General features: G+C 39.5%; 2 protein-coding genes across 32 annotated transcripts in view; one reads left to right on the top strand and one right to left on the bottom strand.

Moving 5' to 3' along the window:
* The window catches only part of KIAA1217 (KIAA1217 ortholog), a 342,938-nt gene extending 341,281 nt beyond the window's left edge, over positions 1-1,657 (top strand). For 26 of the 27 annotated variants that reach the window (XM_052695270.1, XM_052695291.1, XM_052695275.1 and 23 more), the window contains one exon: positions 61-1,657. In XM_052695270.1, the coding sequence (XP_052551230.1) occupies positions 61-555 (495 nt within the window). In that variant the 3' untranslated portion in view covers positions 556-1,657. The remainder of the gene's footprint in view (positions 1-60) is intronic. The other variant, XR_008209409.1, reaches the window with a different exon arrangement.
* Positions 1,658-3,767: 2,110 nt separating this feature from the next.
* The window catches only part of ARHGAP21 (Rho GTPase activating protein 21), a 107,417-nt gene continuing 94,925 nt past the window's right edge, over positions 3,768-16,259 (bottom strand). For all 5 annotated transcript variants that reach the window (XM_052695296.1, XM_052695299.1, XM_052695295.1 and 2 more), the window contains 12 exons: positions 15,267-15,331; positions 15,035-15,183; positions 14,045-14,187; positions 13,766-13,921; positions 13,582-13,660; positions 12,565-12,638; positions 12,365-12,454; positions 10,115-10,240; positions 9,884-9,925; positions 9,427-9,532; positions 7,628-7,659; positions 3,768-6,371 (listed from right to left, as the gene is read on the bottom strand). In XM_052695296.1, coding sequence (XP_052551256.1) covers positions 4,638-6,371; positions 7,628-7,659; positions 9,427-9,532; positions 9,884-9,925; positions 10,115-10,240; positions 12,365-12,454; positions 12,565-12,638; positions 13,582-13,660; positions 13,766-13,921; positions 14,045-14,187; positions 15,035-15,183; positions 15,267-15,331 — 2,796 coding nt within the window. In that variant the 3' untranslated portion in view covers positions 3,768-4,637. The remainder of the gene's footprint in view (positions 6,372-7,627; positions 7,660-9,426; positions 9,533-9,883; positions 9,926-10,114; positions 10,241-12,364; positions 12,455-12,564; positions 12,639-13,581; positions 13,661-13,765; positions 13,922-14,044; positions 14,188-15,034; positions 15,184-15,266; positions 15,332-16,259) is intronic.

Raw genomic sequence — 16,259 nt, 5'->3', positions numbered from 1 at the left:
CCTGTTGATTTGTCGTTACTGGCTTTCTGACAAACTGTCTCCTGCCATCTTTATTTGCAGGCTAATGGAAGTGCTAAGAAAGCTGGTGGGGACTATAAGGCTACTTCCCCCACCCTCCCCGCTTCTAAGATCCCTGCCTTTTCTCCCACTTCTGGGAAAAGCGGCTCTGCCCCCGCTCCCAGCGGTGACGGCCCTAACCCCCTTACCCCGCCCGCTAAGCCCTCTGTGCCCCCCTCTGGCCTCCTCGGGCCCCAGGCAGGCCGCATGGCGCACTCGGCCTCCCTGATCCCCTCTGTCGCTAACGGCTCCTCCAAGTTCCAGAGCCCACCCTACGCCGTGAAGGGCCACCAGCTCTCCTTCTCGCTGCAGACTCAGAACGGCCGCCCACCCCCTCCTTCCTCTTCCACCTCCCCCCCGTCCTCCACCTCTCCCACCTCACTGAACCAAGGTGTGAAGAGCATCAGGACCATCCACACTCCTAGCTTCACCAGCTACAAGGCGCAGAACGGAAATGCCGGCAAGTCCTCCTCCCCTGCGGCCAAGGAGCCGGCCTAGAGGCCGAGCGCTGGATGGCTGCTCCTTTCCTGCAGCTGCTGCTTTAACCAGGGAGCGTAACCGTTTTGCTGTATCGCTGGAGGCTTAATACTAACCATGTGCTAAATACTGAGTTACTGCACTAGAGTAGAGTGAAGCTTTTTTGTACACCTTTTGTTGCTGTTGTAATGATAGAAGAGCGTTTTCCCTCCGTAGGCAGCACCTCTTGCAAAAAAGCGTGGCGGTGTGTGTGTGTGTGAGCCGAGTGCCCGCAGCGGTGCGCTGAGCATGGCTACACGTGTGGCTGACGTTTAGTAAGCGGTTTTGTATGAAGCTATTTTTCATTATGGGGACTAGACGTGAACAGAGATATACTAAAGTGTGATTATACACAACTGTAAAACTGAAACCGAAATATTTTTCTTTTATTTTGGTGTTATTTAGCTTTGTTACAGATTTCTATTTTTGTCAAGCAATGTCACGGTTCCTTTCGAGATCTTTTTGCCAAAACATTTTGATACTATGGTAATGTACATTTGGAAGTAGTATGCTGGACAGTAAACCTCTGCGCCAGAGACAGAACAAGACTGGTCTTAGTGCGCAGGAGGCAACTCAACCTATTGCACTGCCATTCAGAGTATATTTGAGAATTTGCCAAGCCGAGAAAAAAAGTAGTTTGACACACGTAGGGAGTTGCCAATTATTATTTTCTTCCTTAGCTAAATTCACCCTTTTCCTTCAGCTTTCTTTTCCTGAGACCTGGTAACCCATTAATGTATTGCATTGTGGATTTTAAAATGTACACTTCTGTACTGTTCTGTATACTGGCAAACTTTTGTACATACATATAAATAGATATAAATAAATAAATACTGTATGTGGCTGGGCACATAGAGTAGTTTTACCACACCAAAGTTAATTTTTATGCATGCTTTCAAAGTATATATGGGACAGAGCTGAAACAGATTGGGTAATGGTCACATTGTAGGAGAAAAAGCAACAAGCTTGCAGAGCTCATGGTTTTGTAAATAAATTTATTTGTATAACACCCTGATGTAATATACAGAACTATGATAAGCAAAGATCTTTACAGAAATAAAGGGCTGCATGCTTATGTTTTCTACTTTGTCACTAATAATTTTTTTAGTGGTCACAAGTAGGGTTGTTTGTCTAAAAGAGAGAAAGTGCCGGGAAGAAAACCCCCCATTTTCTCCAGATTAAAGCCATATGAAAGCAGTGATTTCAAAATGGAGTCTTTTAAATTAACCCAGACAAGAGCTAATTGCTGGGCTGCTAGTTAGAAACGCAGCAAGAAAAAAAGGAAGCACCTGAGCCTTGGAAAAGATGTAATGAGGAACTGTCTGCCTTTCTTGTGCTGCTTTGTTCCCACAGAGGAGCAGGAGTTTTCCTGAAACTCATTTCAAGGCTGCGCCCTCAGAGTGCATCCCTTGTGGCAGGAACAACTAAGTATGCAAACATGAACTCGTACCTCACAGACAGGAACAGACTCGTGTTCTGGCAGCGCTTGTACTGGGCCCCTGTGAAGAGGACATGCCTGCAGGCTGACAGCCCAGCACAGTCCAGGACCTGCAAAGCCAAATCGAAGCGCAGCACAACGCACAGCACTGAGTGAGGTGCTGGGCTCCAGCCATCTCCCAGCCTTTGCAGGACAGCTGTGGGCTGATACTGAAAAACTTGACATGTTAATATCTGGTCCTTGGTGACATGTGAGCAGTCCCTTGTGAGCCAGTCTTGGCCAGGCACCGTGTCCCTTTGCTTGTCGCTACTCTGCCCCGTGACACACACCTCGCCCAGCAGCTCCGTGTTCCTTGCTGCCCAGCCCAGGTTGGTGACTATTAAGCCAGGCTTCTCAGCTGTACACAAAGCACAGAGAGGCAGTTCTGGTGGAGACCAGCAGCCTCAGTTAGGGATGAGAACCACCCCAGCACGAGGCTCAGTGCTAAAAACCCCAGCTGCCTCATGTCCAAAAAGAACTGCAAACATACTCAGCAGGGTACCATGCCTGCAGGGCACCAGCCATGAAGGGTGTGCACAGCCTTTCTGCCTCCAGGTGCTCAGGGCCGAAATCCATCTGACTCCCTGCTGAGTGGCAGCTCTCCCTACCTGCTTCAGAACTCACCAGTAGGGTGACATGAATAAGGCAGCAGCTTCTCAGTGTTAAGACTGCAAACTCTAGCTCTGGGCACCACTTGCACAATGTTCCATGCTAAGTCAGTCCTTTCCTCTCCCAGGTACGTGTCCAACAGCATCCTTCTTCATCCAAATTAGCATAACTCCATGCTTGATTGCTACCTAAATGATGGCAGCTCAAGGACATGGTTTTATAGCAAGTGAAGACATTTTGAACTCTTTCTTCCCCTGTGCAAGGAGTTTTCATAGAACCACAGGGGTTTAAAGGGACCTCCGCCGATCATCTAGTCCAACCTCCTGCTGAAACATGCTCCCTACAGCAGGTTGCATGTGTAGGCATTCAGATGGGTTGAATATGATCAAAACCATTAGATGACTAATATTAGGTATGTGTAAGCATTAGTACCAACCTTCTAAGTCTTCTCCAGGCTGAACAGCCCCAAGGTATCTCAGCTTTTCACATACAGGAGTTGCTCCACGTCCCTCGTTACCTTTGTTGCCCTCCACTGGACTCTCTAGAAGTTCCTGTCTTGAACTAAGGAGTACAGTAGATGAAAACATGGTACTGTTAAGAGTCCTTCTAGAAAGGAAAGGAAGTCTGTGAGAAACCTCATTTACCCCTACATCCTGGCCCCTACCATTCCTTTTCAATGATGGGAGACATGTAAGAGCAAGTTTTTCTATGCTCATGATGTTTAACATCAATACAGGTATGATGCTCTGCCAAGTGGATGACAGCAGCTGTTGAATAAGAGAGAGAACAGGCAAAGGAGTGAAGAGCTGCTTTGTTTTCAAGTAGTTGCACAAGGAAATAGAAGAAAAAAATGTAACTGGTGAAGAGATGACACACACGAGGGATTTTAGGGTACAAACCCATCTTCCTAGTTAAAACTACACAAAGTCCCAAACCCATAAGTATATGGACCGTTTAGGCCAGCAGATATTAACATTTTCTGACTTGAGGAAGACTGGGAAGATTGTGGGTGCTTCTTCAGTGTTCCAAAAACACTGGACTAAACACAACGCAACTCGCTATGACATTTAAAACCCATCATTAAAATGAATTCACTTCGTGCAAAGAATCACCAAAACAATTTTATTTCCAGTGTTTAAGTGGGTATGCACACAGGCATGATACAGGTTTGGATTCATTAGGTTTTCATGCAGAATTATATTCTCAATAAAAGAAACCAGTTCCATCCAGTATCCATTATCTACACGCCTATGTTACAACATTTATATCAAATCTGGTATCTGAAGAAAAGATACACATGTATTATGTACATTTAAGTTACTTATTTTACAGAAAGATTAAAAATTCAAGTCACATAAAACTCAAAATCTGTATTAAAATTGGAAATACAAAACTCCAATATTTACTGGAATGCCTAAGGAATGGAAGCTCTGTAGCCACCTGTGTTAACATTTGTAAAATGTAATGAAACTCGTTAACAGTAAAATGCATCCATTTGTTTGTAGTAAGTTTCTCTAATTTAACAATATGGCACCCTAACAAACCAAATGAATTTATGATGAGGCACTTGTTAGTGACTAAACCAAAAGAACAATTTTTCTGCATACTATTGCCAGGCCAACTCTCAGTCAGAAAACCATGTATACACTACACAGCTTGTTGCATCAGATGCTTTGTTCAACATTTGTATGCAGCCATCAAATATACTTTATCTTAAAATATATATATATATATATATGTATATATATACACACACACACACACTTTACCTTTAGTGTTCTTCTGGCTGTGGTAATGCACTGTGAAGACGTTCCACAGAGCATATTGATGAAACCAGCCCAAATGAAGGCTGCATAACAACAACAGTACAGGAAAAAAAATAATATATATATATATATGTACACACACACATACACACAGTTACTGGGAAGCGTAACGTTAAGTTAATGAATTGCTGTAGTGGACATACCTCCCCATTTCAAAGATACTGGTAGAACCGAGATCTAACCACTTGGGTCCCAGACAGTTTATGAGGATGGGCATCAACTGCTGGGCTGAAGTTGTTTTTGTTCATATTCTGATAACTTTCACCATTTACCTGGTCTGGTGGCTGAAATGGTCCCGAAGGTGGTGTTCTACTGATTGAAGTCAAGCTGCTGGAGGAACTGCCTTCATCTGCTTGCATCTCAGCAGATAGAGGCAGATCTACCTTTGATGCATCTGCTAAGCTAGTGTTCTCAAGTCTGGGCTTTCCAGTTTCACCCGTATTAAGGTCAGTTGTGCTAGTGCGTAAACGTTCTCGTGCAAGCCAGTCTGAGATTGAGAGGTCCTGGGCTGGACATTTTGGCTTCAGACGATTCACAGCTGAAAGCTCAGATTCTCTCTCTCTACTTTGACTCGGCTCTTGAACTTTCCAAACATTCAGGACACTTATTTCATCAAAATCCCTCTGTCCTCCAAGCGTATGCCTTCGCCTGATATTTTTCCTCTTCATCGTCTCGGCAGAATTAGCCTTTTGATTCCCAACTCCAAACATGTCATCTGCAGATGATTTGAGCCGCAGCTTTAACCTATCTGTAATTTTTAGTCTCCAGGTAGGTTCTTGTTTGTCAGTCTCACTTCTGCCTGACGTAGCTAAACTGCTAGTCGATCTTCCTTTTTTCATTATATCAAACATTTTGGTCACAGCAGGTAAGTCCTTCTCGCTCTTTGCATCCCCAGAACCCTCACTGTCCGTTTTGTGCCGCGCAGACTTTCTCCTGGACAGCGTATCACATTCAATAAGTTTGTGTGAGCTAAAAAGTCTGCGACTCTCTAACTTTGGTGTTGAACTTCCCTCAGTACAACTTACTTCGCTTTCCTCAGAGTTCCTCCGACTGCTCTTAAACACTTCAGAAACTTTCCCCTTGGACAGCCTTTCAGCAGCAGAGCTGGTGGCAAAGACGGGGAAGTCACTCTCGCTGTCTGTCTCCATAGGACGCCCTTCGCTGATCAGCTCGCTTCTTTCATCATCAGCATCTTCTCCCTTGCTTTCTGTTACCGACTGCACTTCAGGGCTCAGCATACTGGCATCTAAGCCAGTTATATATATAGAGGATGAAGTCGTTGAATAATCTGAGGTGATGGAACTGACATCAGCTGCTAAAAACTCACTGCGTTTAATTTCAGGGCTGGCTATCTTTTTGCACGAATATCTGTGCTGGGAAGCCTGAGAGGAAGTGCTAAGCATAGTGCCAGAGTCAGACACTGTCTCTTCAACCTGGGAAGAAGACTGGGAAATGGGCATTTTAGGGTTATGCTTCTGCAGAGTTTGCTGACAGCTGAGACTTTGTGATTTTGTACGTTTTTCATGGTAAGGCAGTGAAGGTTCCTCTGACAGGACGCTCTCTTTCCTTAACGACTTCTTTTCATCCTTTACAACATTCACATCTTTTTTACTGCTGTTCTCTTTTTCCTTCAGGACAAACATCCTCTGTTTTCTCCCTGCATCTCTCTCTTTTTCATATTCCCCTTTAGCCGTGTCCTCTTTTGCTGCGTCACCCCGAGATTGTTCTGCAAGCTCCTTCTTGGAAAACACATTATCCAACTCATCTTCTGAGCTACTCGGCTGTGGTTTCTCTTTTGTTTTTTTCCGCTTGCGACTAGCTGCTGCAAAAATGGAGGACACAAGCAGTTCCTTGCTATACTGATCCTTTCCAGAACCCCAAGAACCCTGTTTAAAAAACAACAGCAACAAAACAAAACATAAGGCATGATTAAAAATCACGAAGAAATACCCATTGCACGAGACTTTAAAAAACCTCTCCTAAGCTTCAGAGCAGAAAGCCTGTCTCTGTTCAGGAAATATTCTTCGTTCAGGAGATATTTCCTTGCCATGTAGTTGACATGATACTGCCCAGGTTGACAATTTTCATCCTGAAAATTCCACTTGCTGAATCCCTTCAACTCGACAAACTCTTGTTTTTATGCACAGCTACTTAGTTTTTGACTGACTAATAAAGCAGGCTCCATTAATCAAGACAGCTTTTTCAAGACTATTTTGTAACAAAAGGTACTTCAGAGATGAGATCCCAACAGTGTGGTTTCAGTCTCTACCTCCCTACCTATGTGAGAAGTTTAATTTCTCAAACTATTCTTCAGTTGATTTTTCGTCTTTCAGTTTCTGAGTTTTAAAATCATATCAATTTAATAGTGTCAATACAACAAAAGCCACAGCCATACAAAACCCAAATTTAGGTGCAATTACAGAAAATTAACAGAAATTAATTTCTTCCTGCCTTTAAAGGCATCTGCCTTTAGAATCACAAAGAAGCAAAAAAGATGGGTCCGCTTATTCTGACTTGTAAAATTCATTACAAACTATTTCAGCTACACTGACCACATTGCTGCCTGGCCACCTCAAATCCTTTCCTGCTTCATCCCAGACTTATCAGAAATGACATGGTGTTCTCTGACTGCTGACCAGTGTGGCCTGTACACTGCCAACATACAAGAACAGAAAAACAGAGACAATATAGGGCAGTCGCTTTCAACAGGGGACCTTGACCATAGCTGGATTGAAACATGACATCTGTGCCAAGGTCTCAACAAAAACAACTCAGATGTCTGTGTTCAGACAGCCAGCATCTCCCTCTGAGCCGAGGAAAGACTCAGACCAGCAATGAAGGATTTATGCTTAATGACGGTCCTGAAATCTCCATCATTTGTTACTGATGCAGCACTCCAGAGAGGGAGACATGGGGGAACAGTTATCACGGAAGTACTTTCAACAAAAAAACCTGGGACTTCATTATGGAAGGGACCTTTTCAGAGAATAAACTGCTGCTACGAAAATGGTATTACCACTTGTTTAATAGAATAAGCTACCTAGTTCTATAGTACAAGTTCATAGAAGCACTCTAATACGTTAAGCAAATATCCAGCACATCTCTGAAGGTTACAACTACACCACTTCAGAAAATACATTACCTTAGATTTTGTTGAGTCACTAGTAGCTGAATCTGTGGAAAAATTAAAAACAATTCTGCTCAGTCCCGTGCAATTTTCTTTTTTTGTTGTTGCTTACAGACAATGCTGGACTTATGGAAAAAGACAAGCACAGAACAAAATGTGAAGCAAATAAAAACCAGAACAGAGTGAATAATCAGAGCTCACAAAGATGCAAAAGCTGCACCACAGAAAGCCACCGCCATGAAAAGATGCTGTGAATTGTAGGCAGAACCAGCTCAATGATAGGAATGGCAAAGGAGCCCTGTTCTTCTAAATTAAAAACAGAAAACAGAAATACTAATGTTTATTCAATGTTTTAGGTAGACAGCCCCTGCAAAACCGCAGCTGAGAGACCTTTTCAGGATTGTAGCATGTACTCTCCTGAGATTCAGGATACACAAAGCAAAATTGAATGTCTTATCACTGCTGACTGCCCTACGTACAAATCGTGGTTCGTGCAATCGTTTTGGGAGACTTGAGTTTTTAAAGGGATTAAGTTGTATTTTGTGTGTAAAACCCCAATTATGTATCTCTCTTCACCTGAGACTAGATAGAGGTGGAATTTTATTTGTAAATCAGCTAGATTTCAGCAGCTACCAGTTTTGTACATTTCTATAACAAGCGCTATCATGAAATGAAAAATGGACACCATAGTTTCACTGTCTCGCAAAACCCAAGATTATACAATTATAAAGGGGGTAGGAAGGGGCTAGCACAGCAACTAAAAAACATGAACTTGGATGCGTTCCACCTTTAGGAACTTGCTCCCTAGGAAGAAAGAGCTGAGCCCCCTGCCACACCCCTTTTGGACACATGGCTAATGCTTTATGACTAGAAAGACTGGTAGACCATACCATGCTATTTCTCCTCAGGGTCTGCTTCAGAGATAACAAGAAACAGCAGAAAAACTTTTAAAAAGTAGCATTGATCTGTTTAAAATACTCTTAAAAGAAAATTTACAGCACAGATCAACTTTTTGGTTTTCCATTTACAAGAAACGGGGGTTTCTGCAGACAAGGCAGCTACAGTGTGGGCAACAGTCCTCCTTCTTCCTACAGTTCCAGCTGTCCATCAGTGACATCACAGAATCCACTAATGACATCACCGTGTGATAGACTCCTCCCACTTCACCTGTTACAACATCAGTATAAAGGGACTGCTTCAGTAAGTGCTGAGCAACCCTTGGAAAACTGAAACAAAAGCTAGAGACGAAGGGAGAGCGTTTGTGGGATACAACATGCTGGGTTAGTGCAACAGTATAGTGAAGGGAAGGGGGAAAAAAGTCACCAAAAAAGAGCCTGCATTGCTTGTCCTTAGCCACATAAGAGGATGGCATTCATAAACAGAAGGAAATCAGCTTTAGTATAGACATACTGCAACATACGCAAAGGGTCCCCCACTTGACAAGAAAAACGTAATTTTTGCATTCCTAATGAGCAATATTAGTACCCCACTGGAGATCAATCTTTCTGCCATCACAACACACCCCTTTACAGCAGCGTATCTGCTTCACCTTACAAGGATGATTGCATGAGTTACTGTGAATAAATAAAATAGAACATGCAAACCTCATCTTTTAACGATTATACTCTTGTTAGACAAAATTCTCTAACATATCATGCATGATTACCAACAATTCAAATCTCTAAGAAGTGTTAATGATCTTTAAGAAAAGAGAAAAACAATTTATTAGTAAAAGAAAATAGAGTGAAAGAGTTACAGTGAGTTAACAGAGTAGGTTATTCTAGCCTACAGACTAGCACTGTCCAGGCTGTTACCTGATACGTCTCCAGGAGACACTCCCGTTCTTCCAATGTTGGTGAGTAAATGATCTATGTTTGGCACTGGCTGAGATTCTACAGTGTTTTCCTCCTGCACTGCTGTCTATAGTTAACAAACAAAGATGTCTTCATCATCGTTTCACAAACAGGTCATTATGATTCAAAAGCATTTAGAAAATTGCATCATTCACCTCAGGACACGCTTTCCTCATATATTCTTATTTTCCCATTTGGTTCTATGCTGTTTAAAACAAATGCATGGTTTCTCTTTTTCTTTGTTGGTTTTTTTTTTAATTAATTATTGCAAGGACTAGAAAGCTAAAAAGGTATTTTTGAAGAGAAAACCATACAGTGATGCAATAAAAAAAAAAAAAGTATGGACATTCTAGAGGAAGCAGAAGCAGTTTCTAAACTAAGGTAATCGGAATGCAAATATTTATGCCACAATACTTACAAGGGGTTCTTCAGCATCATCTTCTGTGAAAAACCAGTCATGCTACAATTTAAAATAAAAACGGTGAAAACTCCACAAGAAACACAAAGGCCAAATGTGGAACAATGAAACATGGACTGAAAATTATAGCCTGGAGTTCAAAGGATAAATACCAGACCCAAAGTGGCCCAATAAGAGAGAGCAGATCTGTGTAAGAACTTACTCTTTAAGGAATGAAAATCACCCACTTACTTTTTGGATGAGTGTTTCTACAATTTTATATTGGTCTGGCATGTGGGTAACCATGTGTGTCATGTTATCATCGGATGTCCTCACAAGCGTTGGACCAAACACTATGGCCAGGTTTCTTGGTTCCATCTAAGAAATGAAGAATTTCCATATATCATACGTGATGGAAATGGGAAAATACAATAACATAAACTCAGTATTTTAATATAGCACAATTGATATTTGAGAATCATTTTTAAAAGACAAATAAAATTTATTTAAAAAAACATTACTGATTCAGGTAAGAATTTACACTACAATAAAATCTTCCATACACAGATGTAATGAACTCATCCAACACTTCTGAAATTCAAAATCCAACTTTCATTAACCCATGGCAAATGAATAGCTCCACAAGGACAGAAACACAGGAAAAGACTGTTATGCTTCAAAAAATCTGGCTTTGTCTTTTTAAATAGAAGAAAAATTTTTTAAAGACATTGGCAATTCCCTGTGAACAAACAGGGTAAGACAGAAAGTAAACAAATGGCATGTTATACCTACTGACCAAGAACTCATCCAATTCACATTTACTATCAAGAACATGGCAGCACCCAACGTGACAGACCCAACACAACTACTCACAGGCAGAGTTAAGTCCAGTAATGTCACAACATTAATCATCTACTTAATTCCCTTTTGAAGTTACATTTCTGTCAAATAATGGCAAGAAAACAGCAGCAAAACACTAATCTTCTATTCATGCTTACTTCTCTGACTTTCTGCTATGACAGAATAGGCTGAAAATGTTCTTGCTCTTACAAGAAGGAAGTTTCAAAGAGAATGACCCAAGGCCCTGCTGCTCACCTTGATGTGAACTGTGGCCTGCAGCATGTCATATTACTACACAACTTCATTCCCCCAGCCTTCTATATTTGATAGTATTTATATTATTTAAACCATATTTATGCAAAAATATACAATGAAAACATAAAATGATAACTGATTGCTTTGGACTTAATGGCATTTACTATCTTAAAACATTAACTACAGTTACACTAAAAGTTCTATTTTTCTGTTTGTCTATATAAATACAGATGGGTCTGCTCATTTTTAGAATGGAACCTGCCAATTTTATTTTAAATATGACATCGGTGCTGAGGGACATGGTTAGTTGGCATGGCAGGGATGGACTGATGGTTGGACTAGATAATCTTAGGGGTCCTTTCCCAACCTTAATGATTCTGCAATTTTCTGTTCTGATTTAAATTTAGCCATAGTTCATCTATTTCACATAAATCAGTTATTTGGTTTCTTTACTGTATCCCAGCAAAAAGGCATCGTGCCATCTGCCCTGATGTGAGCACCTATAAGCACACCCATACTGCACAGCTTTGCGTTCATCTATGCTTCCCTGGAAAAAAAAGGGATACTGTTATTTGCATTTACAGTAGGATTACAGCATATACAGAAGCACTTAACAAAAGCCAATGTCCCCAGCCAGTGGAAATGATTAAAGGTGTTAATTAAAAGATTGCTACCCTACATGTCATGCTTTTTTTCCCCCTCTTAAATCACTGAAAGCATCTAAAAGGTCAAACATTTGAGTTGTTACAGCAAATCCTACTCTTCAGTTGATTTCAGTGTCCAGGAATGTTGGCTTCACACAAAGCTGATACAACCAAGCCTTTGTCAACTGGTTCATTCAGGTCACAGACATTCACTTAAGATTTGTCCCTAACTTTTTACTCTGAAAGATTCCAAAATCTAATAAAAGACTGATCTTGTATTTTATGGGAGCTTGTGTAGTTTTAAAAAAAAAAACAAAACAAAACAAGTTCTTGTTTTACAAAAGAGTGCCATCAGAGACCTACTTTCATGCTACCTTCAAAGTCAACTGTGCATTCCTCCAGGCTTTATATTGAGAATATGTGCCATATTAATTGTTAGTTTAAACTGGTGGAAATCTCTGACCAGACACACTCCTACTGGTGTCTAAGTGGATTACATGAAATTTACAGAGTTGGGATAAACCTAGGATGCAATCAGTTATTCAGAAAACAACTACCATCAGTTTGAATAAATAAACTTAATACACACTAAACATGAATATTTTGATGGGATGTAATCCAAAAATCTTCCAACATCACAGAGGTTTTAATCTCAACTACAGTAATAAGTTACAGCCTTAGTCAACAGAAATAATCACGCACAAAAACTTGCTCTTAATGAAAGGGATCGAAACAAAATATATTATGCTTTTGTTTCTGTTACCTTGTTCTTTTCAGAGTTCTCTGCTACTGTCTTGAGATGCGCAGAAAGAAATTTGAGTGTCTCATAATGATGTTCAGGTAAATCATGAATCTGAAAATAATGAACAATCACAGCTCAGAATATTAAACGATTAAAGCTTATTTTGTACTATATCTACAAAGGTACACCCATACGACACAAGACACCTGATTTCAGCTTACCAGTCTCTTCAGTGTTTTCAAACGTTCAACTGGATCTTCTTTTCTGTTGGCATCTATAAAATCTGCATATTTGTCTGTTTAAAAAGCAGAAATCAATCACAAAGGTAAGACCTTTGGAAACTAAGCATATTATACTGCATACAAACACAGTAAGGTAAGAGTGAGGAAAAAAAAACCAGCCTTCACAGACCATTACAACATTGAAATTGTAAGCTTTACTTATTTTTGTTTCACAGTAAAAGCTAAGATTTTCATGTTTTTGTTTCTTAAATCTTATTGAGAAAAATATATTCCAACTCCAAAAACTGATTTAATCTACCCTTTACTGTGCAGAATAGTTTCAGCGTGATGCTCATCCGCTGCATTCTGTGCACTCACCCCTGCAATCCCCCCAGATCTGAGAAACATGACACTAATTAATGGTAGTAGAGGACTGTGTTCATAATCTCTCCTGAAAAGTTTATTTTGTTTGGTTTACTGAAAAACTTAAGTATGAAAAACAATAGTGCAAAGGTAACATGGCATAAAAAAAATTTCCCAAAGTCAAATTCTGCTGTTGCTCCCTGTTCATTACTACTAGTGTAATACTACTACTAGTGGAATTTTAAAGACCTAAATTACAAGATTGTCTGCAACCATCAAATCAGAGTTCATACCAAAATCTTGCTGCCTTTCCATCCCCCTGCCCCCCTCTATTAGCAACAGAACAAAAGTAAAAAATAAGGTTTGGATGGGTTTGTTTTGGTTGTTTAGTGTGCCAAAGTAAACAGAATATTAAAACAAGTACACTGAAATATTTGGGCGCAGTATTTGAACACTAATTATTGTACAATTAAACAAATTCTATTTATAGCTCTTGTTTTTAAGTTCTATCACAGTGACTCCTTGTTCTTTAAGGAAGTAAAATCATTTATTGCAGAATTCATTCCACTGCATTTTCTCTCAAATCATCTGGAAGTTTCAAGACAACCGTTCAACAGTAGCTCATAAAGAAGAAAGCGAAGGTAAGCAACTCACCGTTGGTGAAAAGGGGTTCTGGGAGCTTTCTGAAGAAGGACTTCAGCAAACTGCTTATGACATTCAAGTCTCGCCATTTCTAAACATTCAGAAGAAAATGAGACAGTCTTTGTACTTCTATAATCATAGCACAACTAGAAGCTTTCAGAAGCTCAAAGTGGAAATGCTGTGACTGAAGACTTACATCATCATGAACATCTATGTCAGTCATTCCTTTGTTGAGCTCCTCTTGCATACTGGAGATGGCAGCATTATTTCCAGGAACTCTGTAAATACCTGTGTACTCAAGACCTCTTTCTTCAACTAGTTTGCAGCATATATCAACAATCAATGGGATATACTGAAGAAAAAAACATTTTGTGTGTATATATATATCTGTATATACACACACACACACATCCTTAAAGTATACATGAAAAAAGCATTTAAAATCACACTGGAAAGAAAAACTATTCTTTCATACTTTGTTGGTATGTGCTGGGGGGCAGTCATCTAGTCTGACACCAAATGTTCCTACTGCAGATGGCTTCTTTTCAAATGTCTTCCTCATAATGCTTGGAATGCCTTTCCTCCATGTCCCCTTGTCTTTAGGTGGGCTTGTCTCATCTTTTTGTTGTGTCACATAAATAAGAAAGCAAAGACACATCAAGGCATTTAAGTCACAATAGTTACTACAAATACAGGTAACATTTACAAAAAAGAAAACAGTGTGTCACTGTCCTTTCTTGTTTTTAACCTTTATTCCTGGCCCAGTTTCCCACAGCAACTCACTAATGCATCTGAATATACCCATACTCAGAAAAAGGAAGTGGGTAGATGATACGGTGGAATTTTGTTCATTCCAAGACTAAATATACATGAATTACAATAAAAAAATAAAATCCACAACGTTCCCTAAAGTAAGATCACATCACTGCTGAGCGACGATGACATATAAAACAGCTATGAAATGAATACAGCCACACTAATGTTTGACATCATGCAGACCTACTTTCAGTAATTAGCAGATTTCAGGTGCTCCAAATCAGTCCCCAAAGGGACTCAAACTCTTTAGAATATTATTTATACAGAATCAGATTAAAAGTTCAGCTGAACTCTTTATTTCCATTATACAACTCATGTAACAAATTACAATTCCCATTCACCCTGTACTGCAAGTTTTCTACTACGCGTAGTACTTCTTACTCAACTATTTTTGGAAATACTGTTTCTGTAGATTTAGAATTCACTTAACATCTGCAATTTACTTACATAATCTGCAGCACAGAAATGAGTAAGAGAATCTTTGTTAGGGATATATACACCCGCAGCTATAATCGCTAGTTCATACTTGGTTTTCACATGTATATTCTTGAGTTTGAAAAACCCAAATAAAGCACCTTGATAGCTTCATACTAGGGCAATGAGGAACTAAAGAAATTATTTAAAAAATAAAAGAAAGAAACATGCAAACCTTTAGTGAGAAGCTTCCTCTCCGACTCATCCTTGGGAGAATGTGGACTCTGGGTCCTCTGATCTGCTTTAGTTCCAAGCAGAGTCTGCCTGATACTTAGGCTCTGACGAGGTGTTTTGGGAGATGGCTCTGTTTTGCTGCTTGAAGAACTGAAGCAAGGTACATTATTTCAGTAAAAAGAAGCTTGATAAACATACATACAAAAACTACTGGCAGCATGTAATTTACTTACCTCATCATTGTACTGTATTCTTTAATCCTTCGGCTAATTAGGTCTCTACTAGTGACACCAGTGTCCTATAAAATGAATTGAGATCTACTTTATAGTCTTACAAAATACAACAAACAGTTTTTACTTTCAGAAAACACTACTTGCTCCCATCAACAGAACACATGAAAAACAACATTCCAGTACACTTACAAATCTAGCAGGCAGTCCTTGGGAACAATAAACACAGAACACTTGAAAACCACAAGGAAAACTGAAGTGAGTAATTACACATTAGATGTTACTATTTTCAAAGCAGTAGGTGTATGATTAGATCATGTTAAACTGGAAGTTACTTCAAATAGACAACATGCAAGTCAACAAAACCTTCTATGAAACAAATCAAATCTTACATACATACAGTAGTCATACAGTTACTACTACATATATAGCTAAAACGGCCCTGAATTCAAAACATGCTTTTACCCATCTAACAACACATACATTTTATATATGTATGCATATAATGTATTTTTTTATATATATATACAAACATATATATGATTATTTTGGTAATTATTTCAGATCTAAACAAATATGCATGCCCACAAATATGAAAACATTCCTCTGTTGTTCATCGCTGAAATGCAAATGCATTGAAGACCAGGACAGATATTATATGTTATATATAACAGCATGTGCTTGTTTTATGTTTAGCATTAACATTCAACTCATAAAAACATCAACATTTAATCAAAGAAATGAACATCCTTCAAAGTTTCAATGTTTAATTACTGAGAAAATTATCACACCATGCAACTGCACACGCTAGTTTGCAATGCAAGTCTGATGACTAAACATTGGTTCTATACTACAGTTACTTTTGATTGATACATTAGGGATTTTTATTATCTTAATATAAAGCTCTTCTAAGTCAAATCAACAATTAAATTAATTCCTTCATTTCAAAATACTGATAATGAGAATACAATCATGCTTTAATAAAAAAACAAACTC

The sequence above is a fragment of the Tympanuchus pallidicinctus genome, unplaced genomic scaffold, assembly GCF_026119805.1.
Source record: "Tympanuchus pallidicinctus isolate F22 unplaced genomic scaffold, pur_lepc_1.0 scaffold3, whole genome shotgun sequence".
Taxonomy (NCBI): domain Eukaryota; kingdom Metazoa; phylum Chordata; class Aves; order Galliformes; family Phasianidae; genus Tympanuchus; species Tympanuchus pallidicinctus.
Note: the sequence above shows the minus strand (reverse complement) of the source record. Positions and strands in the feature narration are given on the sequence as shown.